Source organism: Physeter macrocephalus, chromosome 8, assembly GCF_002837175.3.
Source record: "Physeter macrocephalus isolate SW-GA chromosome 8, ASM283717v5, whole genome shotgun sequence".
Lineage (NCBI taxonomy): Eukaryota > Metazoa > Chordata > Mammalia > Artiodactyla > Physeteridae > Physeter > Physeter macrocephalus.
In genome coordinates, this window is record NC_041221.1 from 10,627,355 (window position 1) to 10,654,916 (window position 27,562).

General features: G+C 47.2%; 1 protein-coding gene across 1 annotated transcript in view; it reads right to left on the minus strand.

The window, feature by feature from the left end:
- Positions 1-27,562, minus strand: part of DSCAM (DS cell adhesion molecule) — a 759,593-nt gene that overhangs the window by 144,799 nt on the left and 587,232 nt on the right. The window contains exons 13-15 of the mRNA XM_024120069.1: positions 10,536-10,732; positions 9,450-9,546; positions 8,714-8,842 (exon numbers count right to left, since the gene is read on the minus strand). Of these exons, the coding sequence (XP_023975837.1) occupies positions 8,714-8,842; positions 9,450-9,546; positions 10,536-10,732 (423 nt within the window). The remainder of the gene's footprint in view (positions 1-8,713; positions 8,843-9,449; positions 9,547-10,535; positions 10,733-27,562) is intronic.

A 27,562-nucleotide genomic window follows, 5' to 3' on the forward strand; every position in this document is an offset into this window, starting at 1 on the left:
CGGGCTGGCCATCAGAGGGGGCGTGACACCACACACTCACTGCCCACGCTGAGGGGGACGGAGGCTGTGGGCAGCTGGGCCCAGGGAGTTTTGTCCCAGGCAACACAACAGACAGACCTCCTGGCAGAAATCGCAGAGGAAAACAGAAGTGGGGGGAGCTCATGCCAGGGAAGTGAACAACAGCTACTTTCAAGCACTCACTGTACAAGATAATAAAAGAAAGCATGGCCGGGACAACCTTCCAGCCAAAAGAAAAAAAATCCCTGGTTCTAAAAGGAATCTGAAAGCCAGCAAAGCCTTTAGCCATGTCAGACCCTTGTTCTCCAAAAGGAGAGTGGTAAAAATGAAACACATAAAAACACATAAAAACTCATCTCATCCAGCATGAATACTGGTTATCAAACGTTCCTTCTCAGTTCTAATTTCTGAAATCATTTTGTCTCCCATCCTTTACTGTGGGAATTATTTTTCAACCACAGCTAATTTTAAAGGCAGCATATGCCTCACACAAAGAGTCATCATTAAATCCACGGCAGTGGTGCACCTGCTGGCTTTGGAGCTTCAACCCGTGATGAGCACGTCAGCAAACGGTTCTTATTTCAGAAAGAGTTTGGGCAGGTGCTGACCAGGGGTGGGGGTCAAGAGGTGATGTTGGGTGTGGAAGAACCAAGAGGCCCCTGAGATGGTGGCAGAGGGGATGCTCGTATACTCCCACCCTCCCTCCCCACCCCAGGGTCCCCTTGCACTCGCTCCCCTGTGCTCATCACACTTGTAAGAATTTCCCTGAGAGTCTGTGTCCCCTCTAGGCCCCATGAGGGCATGAACCACGCTGGCCGCGTTCACCGCTGCACCCCCAGCGCTCACACACAGCCCGACAAATAATAAATGCGTGTTTCACAGATGAATAAATAAATGGCAAACATACAGACCTCTGGGCCCTCGGAATGACCCCACTCCCTTTCCACATGAATGATGCCCATGGAAGTTCAGAGGGCTGCTCTGTCCAAAGGTCATCGTAAGGGCAAGAGATTGTCTGGACTCGCAGAAAGAATACGTAGCTTCAAGTATGACTTTGAGTCCTCTCACGTGACAGGGAATGGAGCCTAACGGAAACCAACAGCTGATATTCCAACTAAAAGCAAAAGTGCCATCTGAGTCCAGAAGACTGAAGATGGAAGAACGTGACATAAAAAGAGAAGAGGCTGCATAATAACCAACGGTGGAAGAACCGAAGGATAGGATTCAATAGAGGACACACGACAGGAGGCAATTCCATACCGATGGAATCTCGTATAAATAGGAGTCTTGTCCCACAAAGAGAAAGCCAGGCCTTCTGGAGAAGACGTTTAAGACAACAGAGGGGAACCCCAGGCACTGCAGGATGCAGAGACAGCTGCTCGCCAGCCCCAGGAGGAACCTGACACTTGCAGGCGATGACAGTTCTGCCCAGGCCACTAGGGAGGCTTCTGCAACTGACTTGAGCTATGGAGACGGGCCATCCTCCCCAAGGGCGTGTCTGCGGCGTGGCTGAGAACCTGCAGAGAGGTAGTGATGGCTACCGCCCACCTCTTCCTCCTACCAGGGAAGTCGTGTGAATAGCCTGTGGGGAGTGACCAAGGCAGGGGTCTCAGGCAGGAAGTGGGTGGTCCTTGGAGGACAGGCTCTGTTTTCAGCTTCTTTCTTGCCGTGATCAGACTCTGAAAGAAGAAGATGATACGCCCATGATCACGACTGAAGGGTGGATTTTTTGGCCAAAGATGAAAAGGTTGAGAAAGAGAAAGAATGGGTTATCCCGAAGGGTTTTAAAGTAACTGAAAGAAGAAGAAGAAAAGTCTAGTTAAATCTCCACACACACTCTAGCAAGTGACATGGCATCAAAAGAAGAATACCAACAGGGCACTGGCTACCCAGGAGAAGAGCTTGGGAAGGGACTAAAAAATGCTACATCTGATCTCAGATGCTGATGTGCAAACGGGCAGGTCATGGATTCGGATCGAAGGGTGCTTGAGAATACAACACCGGCCATTAGCAACAGTCCCGGAGAGACCCTGACACTTGGGAAAATGAAACCGCAGACTGAAATACAAATAAAGCTAGCAAGGACATACCGTAGGTGAACTAAAGAAACCTCTCAGCAGGAGTAAGTCACAAGCAGAAAGGCACGCCTGGACATCCAAGAGCTGGGGGGTGCAAGCATGGATGGGGAGAGTTGGGTAAAGACATGAGAAGGAAGAGCAGGTTAAGGAATAAAACGGTTGTGAGGACTGATTACAGGTCTCCTTACCCAGTGAAGGAAGGGGAGGGTGGTTTCTAGACACAGAGAGCACATGTAGCACTGAGGAAGGTTTATAAGTCACACGAGGAAGACCGTTTACAAGGCGTCTGTTTACCGCGGTGTGGGCTGGGTTAAAGGGACTCGCAGGGGATGCTGAGGTCCCCGGCACCTAGAAAGAGTGGTGAGCATCTCCCTGTCGGGGCCAGGAGGGCCAGAGGAGAGGAACAGTGTTTCTGGGGTGTAGACAGGGCTGAAACCTCAGAATAGGGCCCCTGACGGAAGCTGCGCACACAGAACAGTGCCTCCGCCAGGTTCCTTCTGAATCGTCCTCTGTGTCTGCCACTGGGCCCCCCAACTGGGAGTCAGAGGGAAAGGGAATCTGAGCTGTGAGCCACGGAGCTCAGGCTTGGGGAGAAGAGGAGACACTGGGTTTGTGGCGGAAGTCAAGGCAGCGGTCGGAGAAAAGCCAGCAGCAAAGGGAACTCGGGCGCCGGCGCAGCATCTGCTCTCTGGGTGCTGCTCTAGGCATTTTACAAAGGTGACTTCTGCAGCTCCCAGATCTGTGGGTACGTCAGAAACACCTCAGTGCTTTCTGACAACTGTGCTTTCAGACCCACGCTATCAGAATCTCTGGGGGAAGGTGCCCCCAGATCCGTGCCGTAAACGACCTCTCTCGCTGGGTCATTCTGACGCACAGCTAGAGTCTGGACAGACTGCTTTATTTGACTGGGTTCTTACAACATTCTGGTGAAGTAGGGGTTTTTATTTCCATTGTGAAGGTCAAGAAACCCAGACCCTGTCATGGAGCTGGTGAGAAGTGGGGCTGGATTTGACCTCACCCGTGTTTTCCCCACGCTCTAGGCCGTCTTCCCGCAGCACACGACCTTCACAGAGTCTCTGCAGGATGCCTGATGGATGAGACTGGATTTCAGCTTGCCAGGTATCTGCTGGAAGCCTCATGTGCTTAGCTGAAAACCTCGGACGAACTTTTAACTTGGCTTCCTGGCGAGGAGGAACAATGCAGAGAGCTGGGTCAAGTGCAAGGGAGGGGAACTTTGCCAAGAATTATTGTAAGTCCTCTGGGTTTGTAGGAGCTAAGGGCGGGAGAGCTGTGCATGGTCAGATTCGTCCCTTGGTTTAGAGAGGAGATGTCAGAAGCATCTGATGAAAGAGTAGGTGAGATTCCATGACGTGCCCTAGAGAGACCAGTGGTGAAGAGGAAGTTCAGAGTGGGCCTCCTTGCCTCTGAAATCCCAATTATCCCCCCTGGGAAGGACTGGGGGAGCCCCCAGGGGCGGTGTGGTTGTACCGGGTGCTCGCTGGTGAGCTTGGGCGTCAGACACCCCGAGTCAGGAGGATGGCAGATCGTCAAGGACAAATGTAAGAGGGTGAACTTGATCTGCAGAAGGGTCGTCAGAGGCCTGAAAGAGTGAGGGCAGCCCGAAGTTTGAGAGACAAAATTACACAAAAGGAGTGCAATGAAGAGGCAGCTCAGAGAAGGGTGAGACCTGCTGTGCTGGGCAAGAGAAGGAAAGCATCGGGACCCCGGGGAAGCCGCTTCAGCCCCTCCTTCTCCAAGGAGAAGGGTCCTCGGTGAAATGGGGAAGGGGGCCTGAAACAGGAGGAGGGCGGGGTGCAAGGAGCTAGGCCCAGTCAGTGAGGCCCTGAGGAGAAGGAGAGAGGCACCCCAGAGGGGACGTGGGGACAGGCAGGCTGCCTTCCAAGAGGGGAAGGAAGCAGACGCGGCGGACAGCAGGCCGATCGGCCAGCCGTGCAGCCCGGGGGACAAGATGCTGCAAGGGGACGGAAAGGGGTTCTTGGTGTCCATCTGGAGGAGAAGCAGTGGCCACGGGGATCCTAGTACGTGGCAGACCGAGCAACCCGTGGGACTGGGGCTACGTGAAGAAAGTTGAACATTCCAAACGAGGGAGGCGAAGGCTCTTTTGTGTCTGTGCCCGGTCAGATGACACCAGGGCTGTTGCCATGGGGCCTGATCAGAGCAATTGGGCCAGGAGATGGTCACTGGAGATACAAGCAAAGGAACTTGGGATGTTTTGTCTTTCCTGGCAAACGGAAAATGAAGGAACATCATCTGTTTTCATATCCTGGAAGGGATGCCGTTTGACAAAAGGGTTTAGCGGGGTGGGAAGAGGGCCACTGGCTCTGCAGGTGCAAGAAATGTAAGAATGCCTAATAGTCCTGGCCGGCCCAAGGCAGAATCGTGCTTTCTTGGGCTGGTGAGTTTCCATTGCTGGGGTTGGTCAAGCATAGCCTGAAGGATCGCTTGCAGGCACCCACTTTGCTAGGACTGTGGTCATACGTTGTGTTCTTAGCAAATTAACAAAAAAGTGGAAGAAAGCATCTTTTAGGGGGATGATTTCATTGCCTAAAACTCAGGTTGAGAGTCAACCAGTCAAAAAATGTTTCTTACAAGTCTAATATGTGTGCTGGTCACTGTAGGTGACGCCAGGACATAGCACAGGATTCTTCAGATGTAGTACCTACCCCGAGGGGTCACTAGATCCCTCAGGGGGGACAACTACCCAGCACAGGAGACAGCTATTAAATAAACAGTCACAAGCTCACCAAATGTTCCAAGGCATACAGGGTGCTCTATGAGTAGAGAAGGGGCATGCCATAAACTGGGTAGTCAGGGAGGGCTTCCTGGAGGAGGTGACATTTAAGCTGTGACTTGAAGGATCAGTTTCTATGCACTCTGCCTATAAATTGCACTCACTTAAATTATGGCTGTACTGTTTATATACCCAAAACTTATTGAGGAAGCAACTAACACATGAAAATGCTAACACTTTTCTTACAGCAGTGACTGTGATTCCCGCCTGCTACTGATCGCTCCTTCCTCCCAGTCCTTTCAAACTGAAAGTGATGGAGGTCCTGGAGGGCCCTGGTGCAGACCTCAGGCCATGGCTACCTGTCCCTGGGCTTTCCCCCAAGGACCCCCGTGGTGCTCATCCTGACCCTCAGACTGCTGGGTTCCAGGACTGCAAGAATGCCTTAGCCATGAGCTTGGCTGTGTGTGTGTGTGTGTGTGTGTGTGTGTGTGTGTGTGTGTGTGTGTGTGTGTGTGTGTGTGTGTCTGTAGTAGAAGGATGCAAATATATCCCTTGATTCTGATCATCCCCAGCTTCACAGATAAGGAGCTTTCCTGCTTTAATGATGTACAGTCCCATCAACTTACACATTGGAGAATGCTGTTGGCGATAAAGGTAATTCTTAGGTTTGGATTGCACGTAAATTAAATGCCACAAGTATTACTGAGCACGCCTTATACGGCGGGAACTGTGCTAGGTGCTGGGGAAGCACCGAATCAGAGTCCCTGCCTTTGGGAAACTTACAGGAGACGTGGGAGACACCGAGGATCCTGAATGGGTAGCAAGCAGTTAAACGAACACAGATGGTCCTAGAGGCCTTTTACGTGTAAGCGTTTTGGTGCACACTGGAGTAATACTAAAAGCTGCATTTATTACACGTTTGCTATGTGCCAGACGGTGAGTTGTAAATGCATTCCCTTCTCCATGAGAATTCACCAAACATCTGCGGAGTGCTGACACACGTGAGGCCTGTGCTAGGTCCAGGGGAACTGGGCTGGGCTCAGCGCACCCCAAGGAGCTCCCAGTCCGGTAGGGCTGACGTGTTAAGAATCATCAATCACAGCTCTCTGACCCCATTCCCCAACTAGGTCACGCTGTGCAGTACCAGGGCTTAGAACTTCACATCTTTTTTGATGGACCAGTTAAACCCACAACATCATAAAAATGTCAGTTCTCCGTTAAGCTAATAAACAAACTTAATGTGATCTCATCAACAATAACAAAAACATGCTTTTATGGAGCTAAACGTGTTGATCCTAAAGTTATATATGGAAAACTAAGAAAACACTGGAAAGGAAAAGTTACAAGGGTGGACTAGCCTTATTAGATACTAAGACATAAAGCCTCTGTGATTAAAATGGGCTGGTACTGGTGCATTAATAGATAAACCAATGGAGTAGAATAGGAAGTCCAGAAATAGACTCAAATACATATGGAAAGTTAGTATGTGATAGAGGTGGCATCTGAAATCACTGGGCAAAGGTGGACCTTTTAATAAATGATGCTGGGGCAACAGGAGACCCATTTTGGAAAAGATAAAACTAGATCCATCTCTTCCAGCATACAGAAGAGTAAACTCCAAATGGTTTGGAGATCTAAATTTTGAAAAGAGGGGGAAAGAAACAACATGAAGTACTAGAAGAAAAGAGGCTGAATTATTTTATGGCCAGAGGTAGAGAACAACTTTTCTAACTTAACTCAAAACCCAGATGTAATAAAAGGAAATATTGATAAATTTGAAAAACAAATACAGAGTTAAATACGTAATCACACATGATGACACCTGCCAGGAAAGGAAGGGGAGAGACTGTAGGAGCACATGAGAGGGAGGCCTGGCCTCGAATGTGGACCAGGGATGAGTCCCTGTGGAGGTAACACGAGGAGTGGCGTCTAAGTATCAGGTGGGAGTAACCATAGTAACTGTGTGGTCCAGGAACGGGAGGGCAGCCTTTGAGGGACCCTTGTCCATCTCACAGAGGAGGATGGTTTGGGCGGGTACGGCTGGTAAGAGACAGGGCCACAGCCGAGCCAGGACAGGCTGGACCCCAAACCCCTTTGAGGAGCCACTGGACCGTCACCGGCACCTGGAAATGACTGATGCCCTGAAGACAGGGAGGCACCGAGCTGCTCCCCTAGAGACTGCCTGGGCACTAGCCCCCAGACCCACAGTCCTTCGGTCAGTGCCCAGCCAGAGAGGCTGGCGGGGTCTGTCCCTCCCTCTGGGGACTCTGCAGAGTGTCCGCATCGTGCACGTCTGTGCTCCTGCTGAGTTCTCATTGCTGCCGTCAGATTCCGGGCTGTTCTCCAAGAGAACACGCTGGTCTCACCTAAGAAGCACTTCCTTTACTTCAAGACCTGGATCTCAGAACTTCTCAGTCTTGGGCTCCATCCTGACCTTAGTTGTTTAGAACGAAGGCAAGGCCTCCTCTCTTCCTCTGGCCCTGGGCAAGCCCGTCGGTCCTGAGTCCTGAACGATCCCTGTTGGGACCAGCACTGCCCTCAGCTTGCTCACGGGGCATCCTTCACCTCCACCTGCTCTGGACCTGCCACATTTCTAGGGGACAGTGTGACGGCAGCTACTGTGCTCCTCTCAGGAGGCTTCCTCAGGTCCCACGTAAGCATCACCTCACTTCCAGGTCTCTGGCTGCGGCTCAGGGGACCAAGCCAAGCCATTTCACCTCCTCCGACGTCTTTTCTTACGCATTTCCAACCCGTGACTTACCGCCAGCCTCAAGCACTATTGCTGCAACCTCTAGTCTTGCTTTGACACAAGTTGTTTTCATCACCATGAATTGCTTTCCTTCAGCCCCACCCCTTAGGCTTTTTCTGGACTTGCTTCCTATTCCCGTCTCACACATTCTCCTGCTCTGCCCCTTGCCCACTCGTACTGAAACATTTCCTCCCTCCGGACCTGCCTTTCCAGCCGCCTCCAGCTTCATTTTCTACTCCAGCTTCAGCGCCAAAGATACTACATGGGTCACGACGGGGTGCTCTGAAGTAACGCACAGTGCCCAGAGAGGGAGAAACAAGGCCACTCTCCCGGCCTCTGGGATTCTGTCAACCCTTCACGTGCTGATGCTGCTATAATTCCTCGTCTCCTTTGTGTCAAAGTCCGGACCAGGAGCCACTGCGGTGGTCCCCTACCCTCGGCCGGATAGGTCCTAACGTTCCAAGTGGCCTTGTCATTGTCACTTTAAGATGACCAACAGGCACTCCTGTCGTGGTCCTGACGGCTGGGTCCGTTTCATTTCTGAGCTCCCTGCAAGCCGGCCACTTGCTGGCTCGGAGGAAGCACAGGCGTGCTCGCCTGCGTTCGGGCCCCTGGCCTGTCCCTGCACGTCCAGGAGGGCCCTTCAGGGTCAGCGCCCATCTTGAGAAGACGTGGCCCTCTGCGCAAACCACCACCACTCAGCTCAGCCCACAGACACTGGACACAGCTGGTACTCAGGGATTCGGACACGAGGGACGCAGAGGGAAGCCGGGGAGGTAGAAAATATGACGGGGGCCAGGTTGGGTGGGCAGCAGTCCACGCGGCCATTGGTGGCGACGGTGCCAAAGTGGCCACAAGGAGCAATGAGATAGAGGTCCTGCCGGTTCAAAGAGAAAAGAGGCAGGGCTGACGCAATGAAGCCATCTCGACAGAAAACCACTCCCGCCAGAGGAAACGTGGGTGCACTTCGTGCAAGGAAAGAGACGAACTGGTAAAAAGAGCCCCCTCTGAGTTTCCCGGAGTCCAGGTTCTTCTTACAGGTAACATACATCAAAAATGCAAATAATAAAAGGGCTTTTGAAGCGGAAATAAAGTAGGGGGAAATCAAGGACTTACCTGATTTATTTTTGCATTCAATATCATAGCCCGTGATGGGGCTGTTTCCATCAAATCCCATGGTCCACCTGAGGGTGATTGTACGCGCCTTCACATCTTTGATCTCAATTTCAGGAGGGTCTGGAGGCTCTGCGCCGTCAACAGAAAACCCGAGATCAGTTCAGATATTGTTCAGACACAGACGCTAGTGGAAGAGCTGAGGGTGACTCACAAAAGCTTTGCCAGCATTCGACATGGGCAGACGATTTTTTTACCTGGCAGTATTTTTTTCCCCAATCCCTTTTGAGGATGGAAAATTTTCACTTTTCAAATCTGCCAATTTTCATAGCACTTGTAAAGCTGGACCAAACAAGGAAGATTTCAGTGTCACTCTTCTGGTCTGGCTTGGGATCTATTAACTCGAAAACGATTTTGGCCCCAGATATTAAACTTTCATTCGGATTGTCTAGTATAAGGATCCCTAAAAGTGAGCCAGAAAGGCACCCTATCAAGGCTGCCCAGTCATGCAAACCCAATTCCTTTACGAACTTTGTTCCCTGTGTTTTGGGGCTGCATCTTGACATAATCATGAGATCTGCAAAATGGTGCTTTAGCACCAACTTTGTACAGATTCAGAATTTTCTGAGGACTTGGTAGTGTGACACGTCGAGTGAGGCCACACAGATTCCCAAGCCCGGGCACACACTTACTGTCCTGAAACAGCCGTGTTTCTCCCCCTAGGCTATGTCCATCCTACCTTGCACTGTGAGCTGAATTATTCCACGGTCCTCCCCATAAGAATTGATAGCGTGACAGGAGAAGAAGCCAGAATCTTCTCTTACCGTTGGCAAAATCTATGCGTAAAGCAGAGAGAAATCCATCTTACCCAGTAGAACGGAGCGAGGGAACAACTCAAGGGCTTTTGGCTGTAAAAATCTTCTCTCCACTCTCACCCTCCTCCCAGCCCCAAGCACACACATATACACACTCACAAACACACACACACACAATTCTGAGAGCAAATTACTTCAGCACAATTGTAAATGTGCAGATGGATAGAGTCAATGTAGACGATCCACGTAGCTGCCAGCTTGTTAAATTGGATGTGTAATTTACGTAGGATGTCACGGTAGGGTTGATATACAGGCCCCATATACTTTTTTTTTTTTTTTTTTAAATCTCATAGTGGATTTTTAAAGCATTCAAAGCAGCCCTGCCTGAAAAAACAGATCTATAAACACTGCAATAAAGGTTTGGTCTCCCAGGACTCCAGGATTGGACCCTGGGTGTGAATCAATATCAGCGTTTCAAACACAGGGCCTTTTCTTTCCATGTGTGTCCTATGGCATCATTTCTCCCGCATATTAAAAGAATCACCCAGCTAACTACCAGTGGTGCTAAAAGTTCTAAGAGACTGCAGTACTTTTTTATGTTGGGTTTTTCCCCAAGAAGCAAAATATTTTCCTTATAATATTTTTTGTCCAAGAACCCATCTAACTTTTCTTTTTACAGGAAGCTAAAACATGTGCGCAACATAGGCTGTCATTCCGCCAGGATTAACTGTCATTAAAAGACTCCTGTTTCTCTCTTTCTTCTCATTATTACGGTTGGGTTCCCCGCATGTTCCCAATAATTTTACTCTTAACAATTTTACGTATGATAAAGCGCTATTTTGGCAGGCTACTCAGCTATCCCATCACGGGAAGGGGGAGAGAGAGTGCTTCGTAAATGTTTCAAAAGCTGATTTGCTATTGGCTACCCAGATGCACCGACTTCTGTGAAAAGACAGGCTTATGCTGCCCATGAAGGTAGCTTCTCATCTGCCATGCCTGTCATGTTTTACCTGCAGAGTGGAAATCACCTCCTCTCCCAGCTCCTTGACGGACACGAGATAGCGGGCCATTTCGGGGTTAATGATTCGGTCCTCCTTCTCCCAGCGGACTATGATGGGCTTCTCGCCGTGGGCCGTGCAGCTCATTTCCTTCTTCTGACCCTGAGTGGCCAGGGTGGTGTTTGGATAGGACGTAATCATCGCAGGAACTGAAAACCCAAAAACGACACAACTTACTCGGCAAAGCAGGGTTCTCGGCTTTCCCCGCCTTAACACGCAGCTCAGTTTCTTTTCTTCTTTCCGGCTGCCCTGCGCGGCTTGTGGGATCTTAGTTCGCTGGCCAGGGATCATGGAACCCGGGCCCCCGGCAGTGGAAGCACAGAATCCTAACCACTGGATCTCCAGAGAATCCCGAGGAGGTGTTTCTTTGAAATAAAATGCATTCAGGAAACTGCTGAGCAAGAATCATGACGAAGATAGTTGGAAGGTGGCAGGAAAATGAAACTGGACTAAATGAGCCCTAAGCAGAAATTGCCCTGTGGTTTCATGCTTGTGGCATGCGGCTCTCTTCCGATCCCTGTGGACGGCAGACCCACAACCCCTAGAACACACAGGACAATGATGTGACTTGCATATGGGATGGGAAAGGGGGCTTCCATTGAGAATTACACTCCTTCTGTGATCTCCTACATTTCTAACCCTCCTTGTCAGCCATGGGAACGAACCCGTGTTAGTCAGCTGAGCTGGAGCCCTGGCTGTTGCTATAACCACTCCTTGAAGTGACCTCTGACCTCTCGACATCCCATCCCACAGCTGGCACAAACTTTTACAGTCACGGGGAAACCTTGGACCTATCCTCCTCCCATCGTTTATAGCAGGAAATCTCATCCCGGTGCATTGAGAGAACAGGAATCTTTATTTGTGAAACTTGTCCAGTTGCCTCGCTCCACCTCAAAATCCATCTACAGACTCCCATCCTGGTCAATATGCCAGGAGACATGAGACCCCAGGCCCATGCCACAAACCACCTAGAAATGCTGGACAGTGTATAACAAACACCTTTTAAATGCATATTAAGTTTATAAGAAAGTGAGAGAAAAGCCAGGAGCCGGAAACAAAGGTGGACGTTGAAAGGCCCCAGGTGTCACAGTGCGGGTGCTTTGACTGCCTGTGAGGCAGGAGATAAAAGTGAAACCTCCAAGCAGAGCTCCTCTGAGGGCTCTATCCTAGGAGCAAGCCAATCGCCAAAAATCAGTCAATACATAAGACCACACGATGGCAAAGGGAGAAGCAAGCTGCCTTGGCTTGTGTTGCGAAAGAAGAAAAACCATCTCCCTTGAGAATTTGCAGCTGGTCTGACTCTGCATAGGTTTGGAGTCAAATTCCCACTAAAGGATTGATGTGATGGCGACCCTAGCTTGGTAATGGGGCTGAGGAATCCAGCAAAAGCAAACAAAAACACACTCCAGAAGGATGGGTCCTTTATCCAGGCCCATTGAGATTCTCCCAGATAAACCTTCTCTAAACATGAACTCACAAAACAAAAATAAAAAACACATGAGGAAACAATCTACTCTCACTGAGAATCAGCACTCCCCAAAGACTTCAGATGCTAGAATTTTACCAGACACAGAACCTGAAATAATCATACACAAAACATTTCAGGATATTTTTAAAACATGAGTAAACAACAAGATGTTATCAAAAACAACTAGGAAGATTTAAAAAGAACTAAAACAAATCTATATTTTTCGCCTGTTTTTTAACCTCATTTTCCCAATCACAGAAAGAAAGACCCTCCCTCATTTATAAGGTCAAGCTCACACTATGCTCTTTACATCCCACCTCAGAGCCCTCCAGTGTCCCATCCCCGGGCACTTGACCACAGAAACACTGGGCCTTCTCCTGAGACTGGCACATAACTGGGGCATGTCTTCCCCAAGGCCGCTCGGGAGGGTTTGAGACAAAGAAGCCAGAGATCTACCAGCTTTGTAGCCTGAAACCCCGTGGAAGACCCTGCACTGTGACATTTCTCTATCGTCAGTGGGTGTGTGGCAGAGATAACAAGATGTGGAGTGGACAGATTCGGAACGTAGGAAAAGACGCACTCTGAGTCCCATATCTTAAAGAAAGCCGCTTACAGCCAAGGTGAGATTCCTCTTCCTGCGTATCTGAGAATTGGCAGAACTGGCTCTACCATCCCTAACCTTTGGTCCTTATCCCTCTCTTCCTCTGGCCTATTTAAGACAATTTTTAATTTTATTAACAACTTCACTGAGGTATAATTAACACACCGCAAAATTCACCTGCTATAAGTGTACGAGTGAGTGGGTTTTAGTATTGTCTTCGTGTCCTAGGGTGGCAGTAGCAAATGACCACAGGCTGGTGGCTTACAACAGAAATGTATTTTCTCACAGTGCTGGAGGCTAGTCCACAATTAAGATGACGCCAGGACCGCGCTCCCTCCAAAGGCTCTAGAGAAGAATCTTTCCTTGCCTCTTCCAGCTTCTGGTGGCCCTAGGTGTTCCTTGGCTTGTGGCAGCTTTGTTCCAATCTCTGCCCTCATCTTCACATGGGTACTTCCTCTGAACGTTTCTCTGTGTCTTCACACGGATTTCTTGTAAGGACAGCAGTCATCGGACTTAAGACCCGTTTTCATTCGGTATGACTTCATCTTAACCAATTACATCTGCAAAGATCCTACTTCCACATCAGGTCATATTCTGAGGTTCCTGGTGGACGTGAATTTTGAGGAGGCACCATTCAACCCAAAACAAGTGTATTTACATTATCCAACACACACAGACACACACAGACACACACACACACAGACATTACTAGTACAACCCAATACAAGTATATAGAGCTGTATGATCATCACCACCTCAAATTTTAGAGCATTTAGATTACCCCAAAAGATTCTGCCTGTCCATTTATGGATTCTTTCCTTTCCCACCCCCAGTCCTAGGCAACCACTAATGGACATTCTGTCCCTCTAGATTTGCCTTTTCTGGACATTTCCTAAAAATAGGATCCTACAGTAAATATTTTTTTTTTGTCTCTAGCTTTCTGGATGTTTTTCCACTGTGCATGTTTTCAAGGTTCATACATACTAGAGTGTGTACGCAGTACTTTTGTTGCTTTTCATTACTGAGTGATAGTCCACTGTGTGGATAGACTACATTTCGTTCATTCATTCACCCGTTGGTATACATTTGAATAGTTTCCACTTTTTGGATTTTACAAATAATGCAAACATTTGTATAGAGGTTGTTGTGCTGACTTATGTTTTTATTTTTCCTGGGTAGGGTGCTAGGAGTGAAACGACTTTGTCACAAGGCAGTTGTATGTTTAACACTTTGGGAAACTGCCACACTATTTTCCCAAGTGGCTCCACCATTTTGCAGTCTCTATGTAAGAAGATTGGGCATGGAAAGAATGTTCCCCTTCAACCACGTGATGGAGACAGGCCCAGGCTGAGCAGCTGCAACCAGTCTCCTGCAGACACTTCAAGATGATTGGCCAGAGACAACCTGGAAAAATGTCCCCCTATAAGCAACCTAAGCAGCCCCTATTGTGTGCAACTCACTCCGAGTTCGCCTTTGTGCTCTTCCACACGTACTTTGCTTCTAATAAACTCTGTCTCTATTTCACAATCTTGGTCTCTTTGCTGAATTCTTTCTTCAAAGAAGACAAGGACCGAGGTCCTTCTTGCAGCGCTTCCACCGCCAGAATCAGTGGGGGAGCTCCAAGAGTAGAGATTGGATAAAGCTGCAAGAAGATGAGCTGGCATATTCTGCTCCAGCATGATGCTTCTTGGCTGTGGAAGCCCCAGATCCACCACGGTGCTTCCACTACAGAGGAGTTGAGGGTGGTGAGGAAGGTTCCAGGAGAGGGAGATGTCTGCCACCTGGGAGAACTAAGCAAACACAGGGACTGGAGCTGTCCCTCCTCTGAGATCTTGATGGCAGAAGGCTTCCAGCGGTAGCCTGTGTAGGCGCATGAGAAGGGTCTATGGGTCTGTGAATCCGGGACGATGGTCCCTTCCCGAATTCTCCTCTTCACTGAGGACAAGGTCTGAAGCCCTGGGAATTCAACGGCCCCAGGTAAAGGAGCCATGGACCGGTCCAGATAGCCACCAGCCATGGGGCGCCAGCAGAGAGGAGGCTGGTAAGCACACCACTGCTAGGGCCCAAGGGAGGCATGGCACCCTCTTCAAGAGTGTCTCCCATAGCAGGGGAGGCTGGGCTGAAGCTCCAAGAGGAGCAGGGAGCAGAGTGGACCTCTCCCCCCATCTCCCTGCTCCTGCCTTTGTCTTTGCATTATCTGTCATCAAACAGCTCTGGCTGCTACCGAACACTTTTGAACAGGGGTGTGGAACTTGGACATCTTATGTGTGGATGGAGAGCTGAAAGAGAAAGCTCACAGCTTGACCAAGGGGGACCTGGACAAAAGCTTTGGACACCTGTGCTTGGGGCCGTGGAGCACACCTGCCCTGGTGCGCAGAGCCCCGTGTGTGACCCCACCCTGCCTAGCATGCTGTGATGCCTGGGATCACTTTCCTGAACCTGGTGGTGGGGAGGGGCCAGGCTCATCTGTGAGGTTCTTTGGACATGTCTCCTTATCAGTTTTCCTTTAAACATGGAGTAAGAATTTTCTTTATAGTGGCATCATTTCAGTAAACCTCAACCATAGGGAATATATTTATGAAAAAATGAAGCAATCATATATCGTGTCTAAGAACCCCAAAATGGCCCCAAAATGTACAAAATGCAAATGTTTTAGCAGCAGGGGAAAGTCCCTGATGCTCTCTGTTTAATGTTTACAAGCAGGACACATGACTGCAGTTAAGTTACTTTCCTGCCCATGGCAGATGGAAACCCACCCTTGGAGAGAGTAGGCAGGCTACCAGGGGTGGGACCACCAACAAAAGGGAAGGAATGAAAGAGCTGATACGAGAGAGGGAAGTGTGACAGCACTGAATAGGCATGAACCTCAGGACGCATGGTGATGCGGGGGCCACGTGAGTCCAGCAACTCCAGTGTCTCTCCTCCCCTCCCCCCCACACTCATCTCAGCCAACCCTGAGTGTTTCCGGGGGCTCCAGAGGACCATCATTGGGGGTTTTTAAATGATGTTCCTGAACCATTAAAAAATGTTAAACTAGCCTCGTTTAAAACGATTTAAAATACTTAAGATTTCTTTCCAAAATGGCTAATAAAAACATTTTGAGTGTCCAAGAGGGTAGGAGAAGTCAGTTCTGTGGGCGATTTACTCTGTGCTCATGGACTCAAAATCTCTGTATAAGCATCCCTGAAGGTCTTCTTTCGAAAAACATACCAGAACAGAAGGCGGTGCTGTCATTTTCCTGGGAGGGATTTGGAGGGACAGCCACTGCCACTGCCACTGTCAGCAGACGACTGCCCTTGGTAGGATGTCCTCAGCAGTGGGTACCAGCTCCTCGAGACGTACTCAGGGAAGCTCAGTAACGTGAGTCAGGGTAACTGTTCCTGGTGAAAAATCCTTTTCCACGACAATGGCAAACCCCATATTTGTATATGTTGTAAAATTCCTTGTGAATTTGAAACACAGTTGACTTTTTAATTTAAAAAATTATGTTCTAAGGAGGTAAATTATTTGAGAATCTCAAGATGCTTTCTTTTGCTTCTACAATCACTTCATCTTTTACAGACAGGAATTGGTTTCCCATAGTAAGATTTATTAGATAAAATTGAGGGCCAAAAATGTAGAAGAAAATGGGAAAGTTAATTAAAGTATTCAAGAACAGGACAGTTTATGTTAGGTCTAGCCCACATTGGACAACTCATTGCTGAGGAAGACACATAGGTGACAAAATATTTATTTTCATTTGGATGTATATCCATGTTTAGGTATATTTTGAGTTTGTTTTTTGTTATTTTTCTGTTTTTTTTTTAATTGAATGACAGATTCTTTAAATTCTATGGTGCTTTACAATTTTCAGAAGTTTCACACACATGGTTTCATATAATCCCATAATAACCCTATTTAAAATCCCCTATGCCTGTCTTGCCCCACACCTCTTCCCTCTCCCCACTGGTAACCACTAGTTTGTTCTCTAGATCTGTGGATCTGCTTCTTTTTTGTTTTGTTCACTAGTTTGTTGCATTTTTTAGATTCAACATACGTATAAGTGATATCATAAAATATGTATCATTCTCTGACTTACTTCACTTAGTATGATATTCTCTAGGTCCATCCATGTTGCTGCAAATGGAACCATTTCATTCCTTTTTATGGCTGAGTAGTATTCCATTGTATATAGGTACCACAACTTCTTTATCCATCCATCTGTTGACGGACACTTAGGTTGCTTCCATACCTTGGCAATTGTAAATAACGCCACTATGAACACTGGGGTGCATGTATCTTTTCGAATTGGTGTTCTTGTGTTTATTTTGATCTAGACCCATGAGCGGAATTGCTGGGTCATGTGGTAGTCTTGTTTTTAGTGTTTTCAGAAACTCCATTCCTTTTTCCATATTTTGAATTTGAAGCAGGGAGTCACTCTGATGCTTCGGCTCCATGGGGGCTGTGACGATGACTATGGGCCTCATCCTAACAGATGCTGAAATGTGGGCGTGTCCAGGGGTACGAGGTACTGAGCCAAGGCGTACAGGTGGGGAGATGTGTTATGCTGGCTGGTGGCTTCCGCATCTTAAATGCAATGGAGGGTGGGGACCCCCTCAGAAATGCTCATGGCTGCAGGGATTTGGGGTCCTGCGTGGGCTTGTCCAGGATCTCAGGCAGACAGTGGGTTTGTGTGAAACTTACAGGGACACTGTGGGACTTATAAGGTAATGAGTCAGCTCACGTTCACGTCTGCAGAGGTTATATACATCAGGACTTGGTTTACTGTTTTATTGGTTGCCTGGATTTAAGGAAGAGATGGAGGAAAAGCTGATAATGAAGACTAAATATCTGAAGCCACTGCAGGCTACATAGCCCTAAATATTGAGAAATGATTCTTCTAGTATGAAAGATTCCGCAAAGAAGTCTGATCCATCTGATTCAGCAAAGAATCACTCACACCGTTGACAAATGAAATTCCCATATAAGTCTTTGCTGTTTCACTTCCATCTTGTTACTGTAAACAAAAGTACCAACCAAACTTCACGTTGGAACACTGGTTCATTAGCTATAGGGTGTCTTATAGGAGCTACAGATGCAAAAGTTCATTGAAAAGCAATAAAAGTATTTTGTGAGCTTGAATTGGCTATATGGAATTGATGATATCTAATATTATATATTTTATTATTATTTATACTTTTTTGACATCTGCATGTTAAATGTTTACTAGCACGCCACTGGGCATATGAGCAGAAGAATTTACAGATCAGAAATAAAGTGATAGGAACATCATAAACGAAGTGCGGTCCCATCAGCCAAAACAAGTAGGCGGTTGTTTGGGGACATGCCGCCCACTTCTTATGCTTCCAAAATGGAGGGACCTGCTATCAGAACAGCACTCCTGACCTCTCTCCTGCATGACGGGGCAGTGACTTACTGATGTAAGAGCAGGGAAGGAACTAATCAGTGAGGCCCAGTCCCTTTGGGTTACCTGTTGGGTGTGTGTTGGATCTGCAAACCTCCCATAATGATAGGGGATGTGTTTGAGTAAAAGGAGAGCTGTGCGCCTCCGGCCTGGTCAGGGGCTGGGTGCGTAACTCTCCCTAATTCTAGACTTCATTCTCCAGAAGTCTCCTATCAAACTAGGCTACTCCTGTGTCTCTCCATTACTTGATTCTGAACTCAGTGGTATTATTTTGGGGGCCCCCTTAAACTCTAACAGTAGGTGTGAACTATTGACCTTGAGCAGATATTTTCAGTTGCCTCCCCAAGCCCATTTTTTCTTTCTTTCCCCAGTTTTTAACAGGAGACATTATTTAAAAAAATCTATACCTGAATGAAAGAATGTATTTAAGTGCCTTTCTTATAGCCAGGTATTGCCATATGACTGAGATCAAGGCAGTGATATATCTAAAACTTCTGGGAGGCATGCTCAGCTGGTTGGAATCCCTTTAGACTTCCTCTGCCTCCTCCTGTGCCAGCCTGAAATCAGGACCTGATAGCTGGAGCACCAGCAGCCATCTTGGATCATGAGGTGACTCTGAAGATGGGAGCTTGGGTTTCTGATGACACCCTGAAGCTATTATCCCAGCCTGGCCTGCCTCGCTCCAGAAAAAAAAAGCTACGTGACAGAGAATTGAACTATTATGTTTATCCATTATTATTTTGGATTTTTCTGTAATAGGAGACTGAGAATTGTTTTAAGCTGACCTTAACCATAGGTCCAGACTATGTGGGAAAATATGGCATATATTCTATATTGAAAAAACAATTTCTTTTGGTTGGCTCTGCAGAGGAGGATGTAGTGTATGCCTCATATAATTTCCAAAACAACCACCAGTTGAATACTTGTTGTTGATGGGTTAGTTTGTCATCATAGTTGCCTGAATCTGAATCTTTAGGTGTGCCACTGGCTCACTGTGTGGCCTTAGACAGTCCCTTAACTATTCTGTGCCTCAGTTTTGGTTTTTGTCAGATGGAGATAATGATTGTTGAGAGGTTCAAGGAAGCCAGTCCACAGCACACAGTCAGTGTTACATGAGCATAGATCCATGGCCTCTCCGTGTATCTGATGGCAGGGATTTCTTCATGCCCCAGGAGAGGGGTTCTTCAGATGAGGAATGAATGTGAATATGGGCTTTGACTTGGGGGCTGTGGTCGGCTCAGGTCTTTGGGCACATCATCTTCATGAGGCTTCTTTACTAAAGACGTCTTCAATTTGGCCTCATATCCACTAACCAAGATTTTTTTCTTATAAAGGCTGAGAGCTAAGTCATGATAATTAAAGATCCCAAAGCCACCAAAAGTGACCTCAACTGCAAAACTGTACATAAATCTGTTGTAGGCCCAAGAAGAAGAAAATATTTACTTCTCATTCTTATCAAAGCTGGGAATTTAGCTTGGAACGTGGCCCCCTGGTCTCTCCAGTAAGCAGCCTTTTTCTACAACTCCCTGTGCTGAGCACAGAATAGAGAAACTCTGGTGGCAAAGCTGTGTTCTGGAAATTAATCCACACTAATGCCTCCCAGTGTCATGGGCATCTAAAGGTCACATAGAGGATTTCTCAGTGTGTGGTATTTGCTGAAAAAGGAAAAAAAAGCAATTTGTAAAATGGCAGAGTGTGAAAAAATACAGATTTCCTGTAAGGACATGGTAGGTGTGATCACTTCCCAGGTCTGGGGTATTTAATGACTCGCAGTTCTTTACCTTCCAATGAGAGTGAATCAATTCTACAATAAGGGTTTCTGTCCTACCTTATGAGCTGCTACGTAGGGGAGGGAGCAAATGCATTGTGAAGGCTGGTGTTCACCTGAATGTAATCTCCTATCACTTTGAAACATCCAACTAGAGGAAGATATTATTGCTCTCCAAGAAAATGCAGCATTGCTTGGAGAGCTTGCTTGCTTTCTGCCCTTTCCTTTTCTTACTAATGAAAAGCTTTATTGCATTCTACGTGGGAGAAGTGCCTCGACTAAATCCTGGCCCTCTGGTTTATGGTTTGTCCCTCTTACTCTGCAAAAAAAATGCTTCTTTTTTTACTCACATGTCTCCTTTGGAGGAGTGCCCCACCAAAATGGGTATTTTAGTTCTGGTTAATAGTCAGAAATAGTCTGACAAGCCCATGTTCTGTCCCACCCAAGTATTTTCAGCCCTTTAAAGAAATGGTCAGAAGAATTTTTTTTAAGCAATCATCATCACGTCTCTTTGCAATGCTAATGTCTGAAGGCACAACCTTTTCCTTGGTCACAGTCACGGGTGCTGAGAGATGACAGCATGTCAGTGCAGCAGGGCTTTCTGCGAGGGTCTCTGAAGCATAACGAACGGATGGGGTAATGTAACAGGGATGGGCACCAAGGGGAGGCCAGAGCAGCCCTGCTAGTGGGTGCAAAGGAAATCCAGACCAGGAGGGCTTTGTTCAAAGATGGCTCACCCTGTGCTTCTCCTGCAAAACTTCCCATTAAAGAGAGTGCTGTTTTATTTCGTTACATACCGCTTCATAAATTTCCTTCATAAACCAGGCTATCACCTAACAGCATCTTAACGTTCAGCAAATCTACGTTCTTATGGTTTAAGGGAGGCCCATCTGACCTACTTTCTCATAGGGTAGAGATGCAGGGGTAGAGAGTGGAGCCGCTGCCACCCCCAGGGGAGCCGATTCTGCATATGGAGATCAACTCTGCAGTCCAGTGATGCCATCTATTTAGCTTGAAATTGGCCACAGTGGGAGGATTTACACCACTGAAACTGACAAACGCTAGAAGTCAGGATTTTCTTCCCTCCCTCCACCCCCAACAGCTAGTTGTTTAACACTAAAGGATTTACCAGAACACGACATAGGACGGTATGTCGCTACGTGAATGACTTTAAAGGGTGTTCCCATCATGCCAGAAGCACTGAGGAGGTGTGAGTTTACCTAAGAGCAATAACCAACCTTACTCATAACAGTGAACCCTGCAAATATGAACAGCACATCACTGCATGTTTGGACAGGGAATTCAGCGACAAATTGAGGGACACACCGATTTTTCAACACAAGGAAAAAGAGAAAATAAAAAAAATTATATTAATAAATCATTGATAAGAAAGGTTATTTCCAAACTTTCCTGTTTTATTGACTCTACCAATAACACAAAACTGATCCTAACACAGTTTTATTTCTTTTCTTCTACCTTAGCTCTGCCACAAAGACCACTGAAGAAGAAACAAAAGGAAATACCAGGTGTCCTGGATAAGCCGCAACTAGACAACATGCCCGTCAAGATAGTATGGTTCAATTCCTTCATTTTACAGAGGAGAAAAGAGAAAATGAGAAAAGAGGAATGGGTGTCAAAGGCCCAAATGGAAGAGTCAACCAAGATCTGACTTTAATGAATCCTATTTTAAAACCATCATTATTATCAATAACGACACTCCCATAGACGGCAGCCAATCTTCCCAAGCGCCCAGGACCTCCTGTGTTTGAGCAGGAAAGACCTGCATCCTGGGGAGTCCCTCAGTCCCTCCACGTGGTCAGAACAGAGGCGGCAGAGGACGGTGTGGAGCTAAGAACAAGGCAACAAGGTTGCCCCAACACCCAAGCTGGAAACCACAGTCGGGGACACACAGTCAGGGACACAGTCAGGGTTGCCAGCTGGGAGGGCCGCGGACGGAGATGTTCTGAGACATGAACACGTTTTTTACGCTACTCCTTCTTCCTTCTCTTTTAGCTACTCCTTCAAATATTTTTTTACATCTTCCCAACATTTGACTATAAACATTTTCAAACATACAGAAAGCTGAAGAGCCATGCCTGTGTTCCACAATGAACATTTCATTCAGAGATTTGAATCAAAATTTATTTTCCTTATTATTTCATCAGCCAATCAAAAGTTACTGAACACATAATTTTCATTATTCGGAATACATAATATAGGCTGAGGTGAAAACGTGAATCCGTGAGTGTCGCAAAGATCAGGCACTAAGATGGCAGCCGTCTTCTTGGATTCGGCTGCTCGGGTTGGAGACCCCCTGGAAGTGCTTTACTCTGGACTCTGCAGCTGTGGTTTGGGATCTGGTGGTGGCCTTGGGTTAGAGCACTGGTCCTCTCAGAGGAGGAGAGGAGAAAGGGGACCAGGAGCAAGGAGGCTGGGCTCCAACCTCATGCTACCCATGGACACGACACCATGAGAGGGCAAGACCATTGGCTGCCCTGGGACTTGGTTTTCTCATCTGATTCATAGGTGAGCTGCATGGGACCAGGTGTTCGCAACCTGGCCTGCATCTCAGAAGTTGGAATCAGCGGAACAGTTTAAAAAATATAACAGTGTCTAGGCCCTACCCCAGATCAACTGAACCAGAGTCTCTGGGGGTGGGGCTTGGGAATGGATTTATGTAAAGCTCGTCTAGTGATCCTAATATACAGCCTGGAGTGAAACAGCTCAACTGGAAAGCTGCAAGGCCTTTCCAGTTCTGACTGTCCTCTTACCAATCTCCTTCCTAATCTCCCCTTCGCTCCCTCCCTCCTTCTCTCCTGTCTGTCTTCTTTCCTTCCTTTCATCTTATCCCTCTTTCTTCTTCTTTCTCCTTCTCTCTCTCTCTCACACACACACCATCTTATAATAACAACAGCTAACTTTCATGCACCCTGACACTGTGCTGGGACATTTTCTATATTCTGTGCAGGTATTCAATCCACACAACAACCTGATGGGATAGAAACGCTGGCCACAGAAATGACCCGAGACATATTTATAAGTGCTATTTTAAGTACGTTCCAAATTATACTACAAATATGTGTGAAAGATGTAGAAATACCACTTCTAGCAGATTCATCGGATTTAAATTTATACGAACAGATGTCTATGCAGATGATCAAAGAGAACCAGACACCAAACACCTCTTTTGAAGGGGAAAAAAATTAAGATTAAAATATAAGAGAACTTTAGGATTCATTTCATACGTGACATCTTGTTCCCTTCCTCTTTATTTGTAAGTAAGGAAACAGGCCTGGAGGGTTTAAGGCTGGCTAAACGAGAACCTCTTCCCTTTCGGTCCCTCTCCTACCCCTAAGCCAAAGCTCTACTGCATCCAGTAAGATTAAAAAAATCAATACCATCATAAAATTAATACAATAAAATTATCTTTACTCCCTAGATAAGGAATCTTTCTCTCCCCTCTCTTTCTTTCGCCAGGCTCTGGGGAAGCTAAGCGGGTCTAAGCTAAACCTCGTGAGGTAAATCATGCATCTGAACCTCTGTATCCTGTCAAGTTTCAGCTCAATTTTACATCCGTGACCTCACAGTGACATGCGTGTTCTCAGTAGAGAAGGGAATGCTTAATTCCATGTACCCATACTAAAACAGAATCAGGGCAGGTAAACAGAATTGGAGTCCAAAGCCATGCAACAAGGCAATCAAAGACCTACAAGGAGAACCCGGGCCTTCCGGACCCAAGTGCAAAGCCGCTTTGCCTGACCATAGCTGAGGCCCCAAGGCTGGTCCACAGGGCACAGAACTCTGCCTGCTGGGGCGAGGGGTGCCAGAGCATCCTTGGAAGCCCCTCCATCTGGGGCTGGACCCATTCAGGGGAGATTTCCCCTGACGTCCTTGGAGGTTCCCTTTCCTCAGCTGCAAAATAAAAATCTCAACATCCCTCCTGCAAGCCTATCGCCTATTTGAGAGATGAGGTCGGCAGGACAGGCTCCATGATTCGTAGGTTCCACAGCAAAACGAAAATGTGGAGACTTTTGTTAACAAAGCACGAAAGAGGTGCCGTTAAAGTTATAAAATATAAAGCCTTTTTTCTTTCTTCTTCTGTCTCTCTTTCTCTCCATGTGTCATGTTGGAGATTTTTTAAAAATATTAAAACAGCTTTTTATTTGTTAATGTCACATAAGAATTTTAAGCAAGTTACACTACCTTAAAAAACACAACTAATGCTTTTTTTGTGTGTGTGTGGTCCGCGGGCCTCTCACTTTTGTGGCCTCTTCCGTTGCGGAACACAGGCTCCGGACGCGCAGGCTCAGCGGCCATGGCCCACCAGGCCAGCGGCTCCGCGGCATGTGGGATCCTCCCGGACCGGGGCACGAACCCGTGTCCCCTGCATCGGCAGGCGGACGCGCAACCACTGCGCCACCAGGGAAGCCACAACTAATGCTTTTCAGGAGAAACCCTTCCCTCCCCTCATCCCCCTCACGAATTAAGAATCTAAGAGAAGAAGTAACCATAAAACAAAGTTTTGCAGAACCCTTCCTCCAGAGTGCTTACATGATGATTAGGTTAATACTGCCTTCTTACAAAATTTCTCTTTTCCATTAAAAAAAAACTCGTAGCCTTGATTGTTTATTACGAAAAATTCAGTACAAAAGCTTGATGTATTGAGAAATGCTTTTCCCCTCCCTCACAGCACTGCTTTATATATAGCAGAGAATAATCAGCAGTAGATTGCTAATCCAGATGGAGCAAGATTTTCCATTTACTGTTGTGTCAACCCTCCCAGGCACCCAGGACACCCCCTGGGACCTGCAAGCACATGTGTGCACCCTACTAGCTCAGGGTTCCCTTCTCCCCAGGGTGACCACCGCACCCAGGCCTTAGATGGCTGACCCCCAGGTACCGTGCGTGGCCCTCTGAAAGCTCTCTGGTGCTGCCGTCTCTGGCAGGGAGGCTCCCTTTATACCCCACGTGGAGCTGCCGTGGGGAGTCTGACCCCAATCTTCCAACACACGCCCAGGTCCCCATGGGGTGGAGGACGGCAGTGAGGGCTGGGTGGATGCAGGGAAGGGGAGGCCTGGGGCCCAGGAAATGGGGGGAGGGAGGGCAGCCGAGCATGTGAGGCGGCAGGAGGTGGGATAACGCGGGAGCTGAGTCTTCAAGTCCCCGGTTCACGCTGCATTACGCCATCGGACTGCATTACAAAACACATTTAAAGATGAAATTATGAAGACCTTCAAGATAGCAGCTGAAGAAGCTTAAACCCCAAGTGCAGGCTCCCTTGGGAGCTGGGAACCCCATGCAACGGCACTGACTGCGTACCCTGGGCGCTGGCCCTCGATGCTGCTAGGTGCCCAGCCTCCTAGGCGGACACAGTGGTTACCAGCAGACAAGAAGAGCTTGGTTACCTGCAGGGGGTAACGAAGCTGGGAGGGACAGTCTCTCGGGCAAGGCTCGGGCACACTAACCGCAGCCTTGAACATGGACTGGGGACCAGCAGCCTCCCCTACGCCCATCACCAAGGCAACCGTAATGAGAGAACGGGTTGGTCCTCTTTCCAGCACACTGCAGCCTCCCAACGTCATCTTTCCCTGTCACTGTGGTTCCTATCCTCGCATCACCTGGGGGCCACCGAGGAACCCACGGTCGCATGTCCCAGTCACAGCAAATGCACGGTATCCTCAGAATTCTTCTCCTCTTCTTTCTTTTGTTTTCTTTTTTAATTGTTATTGGAGTAGAGTTGATTTACAATGTTGTATTAGTTTCAGGTGTACAGTAAAGTGAATCAGTTATACATATACGTATATGCACTCTTTTTTAGATTCTTTTCCCATATAGGCCATTATTACAGAGTATTGAGTAGAGCTCCCTGTGCTATACAGCAGGTCCTTATTAGACATCTACTTTATGTACAGTAGTGTGATATATGCCAGTCCCGATCTCCCAATTTATTACTCCTGCCCCATTTTTCTCCTTTTCAAAAAACTGTGGTAAAATAGTCATAACGTAAAGTGGATCATTTTAGCCACAAGTCCAGGGGCGTTAAGTGCATTCACATTGCTGTACATTCTTTACCATCATCCATCTCCAGAACTTTTTCATCCTCCTCAACTGAAACTCTGTCCTCATGAAGCAACAACTCCCCATCTCCATCCCCTAGCCCCTAGCCCTCCACCCCCCAGTGAATTTGGTAGTTTCTGGCAACTCCTATGAGTGGAATCAGACAGTACTTGTCCTTTCGTGATGGGTTTATTTCACTCAGCATAATGTGTTCAAGGTTCACCCGTGTTGTAATATGCATCAGAACTTCCTTTCTTTTCAGGCCTGAATAATATTCTGTTGTGCGTAGATACGATATTTTGTTTATCCATTTGTCCATCGATGGACTCTTGGGTTGCTTCCACCTTTTGGCTACTGAGGATAAGGCTGCTATGACCACCGGTGTTCAGAGCATTATTCTTGAAAATGTCTGTTGCCCTTTGCTAGAGAAAATGGTTTGCAATTCTGTTCCTGCTTCTTTTCAACGTTCAAAGGCCGAGTGGCTTTTTCCCGGTTTGGGGTCTCTGCCTCTCAGCTGTATCTCTGTTTCCTCATCTGTGAGAACAATGGGCCCTCCAGCCTCCCAAGGCTCTGAGGAGGATTAATGAGATCATGGGCGTGGAACCCACTGAGTGTGTCCCCAGAAAGGCCTCGCAGAAACACAAAGTGCTATTATCACTGCTGCAGAATCAGAAATTCCTCCTGTCCAAATACGTATTTTTCATAAAAGCTTCAGCAAGGAAGACTGCCTACCAGGCAGCTCTAATCCCCATAAAGACAATGATTTCTCCAGCCAGGAATTAACATGTTCTTAGCACATACTAATATATCTTCTAGGCTGGGTTATTATGCTTACATAATGAAGTTACTTTGATTATAACCCTTAATCAAATACGTGTTTCCCAGCTGCAGTGGGCTGTATTTGATGTTAAACTTTAACAAGAATGACGACATCTCCACTTCCTGGCGGCTTTGTCAGGGCCCCGTGACATGATTAAACTTGTCAGGGTAAAGACGGACGACATTTAGGGTTTATATTACATTCACTCTGAACTTGTTTCAAGTCACATTACTGGAAGAAAGTTGATGTATTTTGCATGACAAGAATAAGTATTAACCAATTGGCATAGAGATAGGCTGGTCATTTCTTCCTTTTTTTTTTTTTTTTTTTTTTTGGTCCTGTCCAGTCATGTCTACAGAAGCTACATTTTGTCCAGTAAGGAAACTTCCTAATAATTAGGTAGAAAAAATCTATTAAGTAGACTTTGATTTTCTGCCAACAGTGAAAGTAAAAAATAAATTAAAAATTGTAAGAAAATAAACCGTGCATCATGAAAAATTAAGTGAAGTCCAGAATATGAATCAGAAAAATAATAATAATCAGCCATGTGCTAGCCAGCCGCCAAGGTGATCCCTGGTGATCCTCGCCTTCTGGTATGCAAACCCTGGTACAGCCCCTCCTCCCACTGTACCGGGGAGGTGGGTCTGCACAACCAATAGAATACTAAGTGGTGGCACGTCACTCTGAGATTAGATTATAAAAGACTGCACTTCCACCTTGGGCACTGGAGTCCTGCCTCTCTCCTCTCTTTCTGATCACTGAGAAAAGCCTGCCATCGTGTCACCAGGACACCCAGTGGCCCACGGAGAGGACCACGAGGAGCCCAAGTAGTCAACCAACCACCCGCGAGGATCCAGGGCC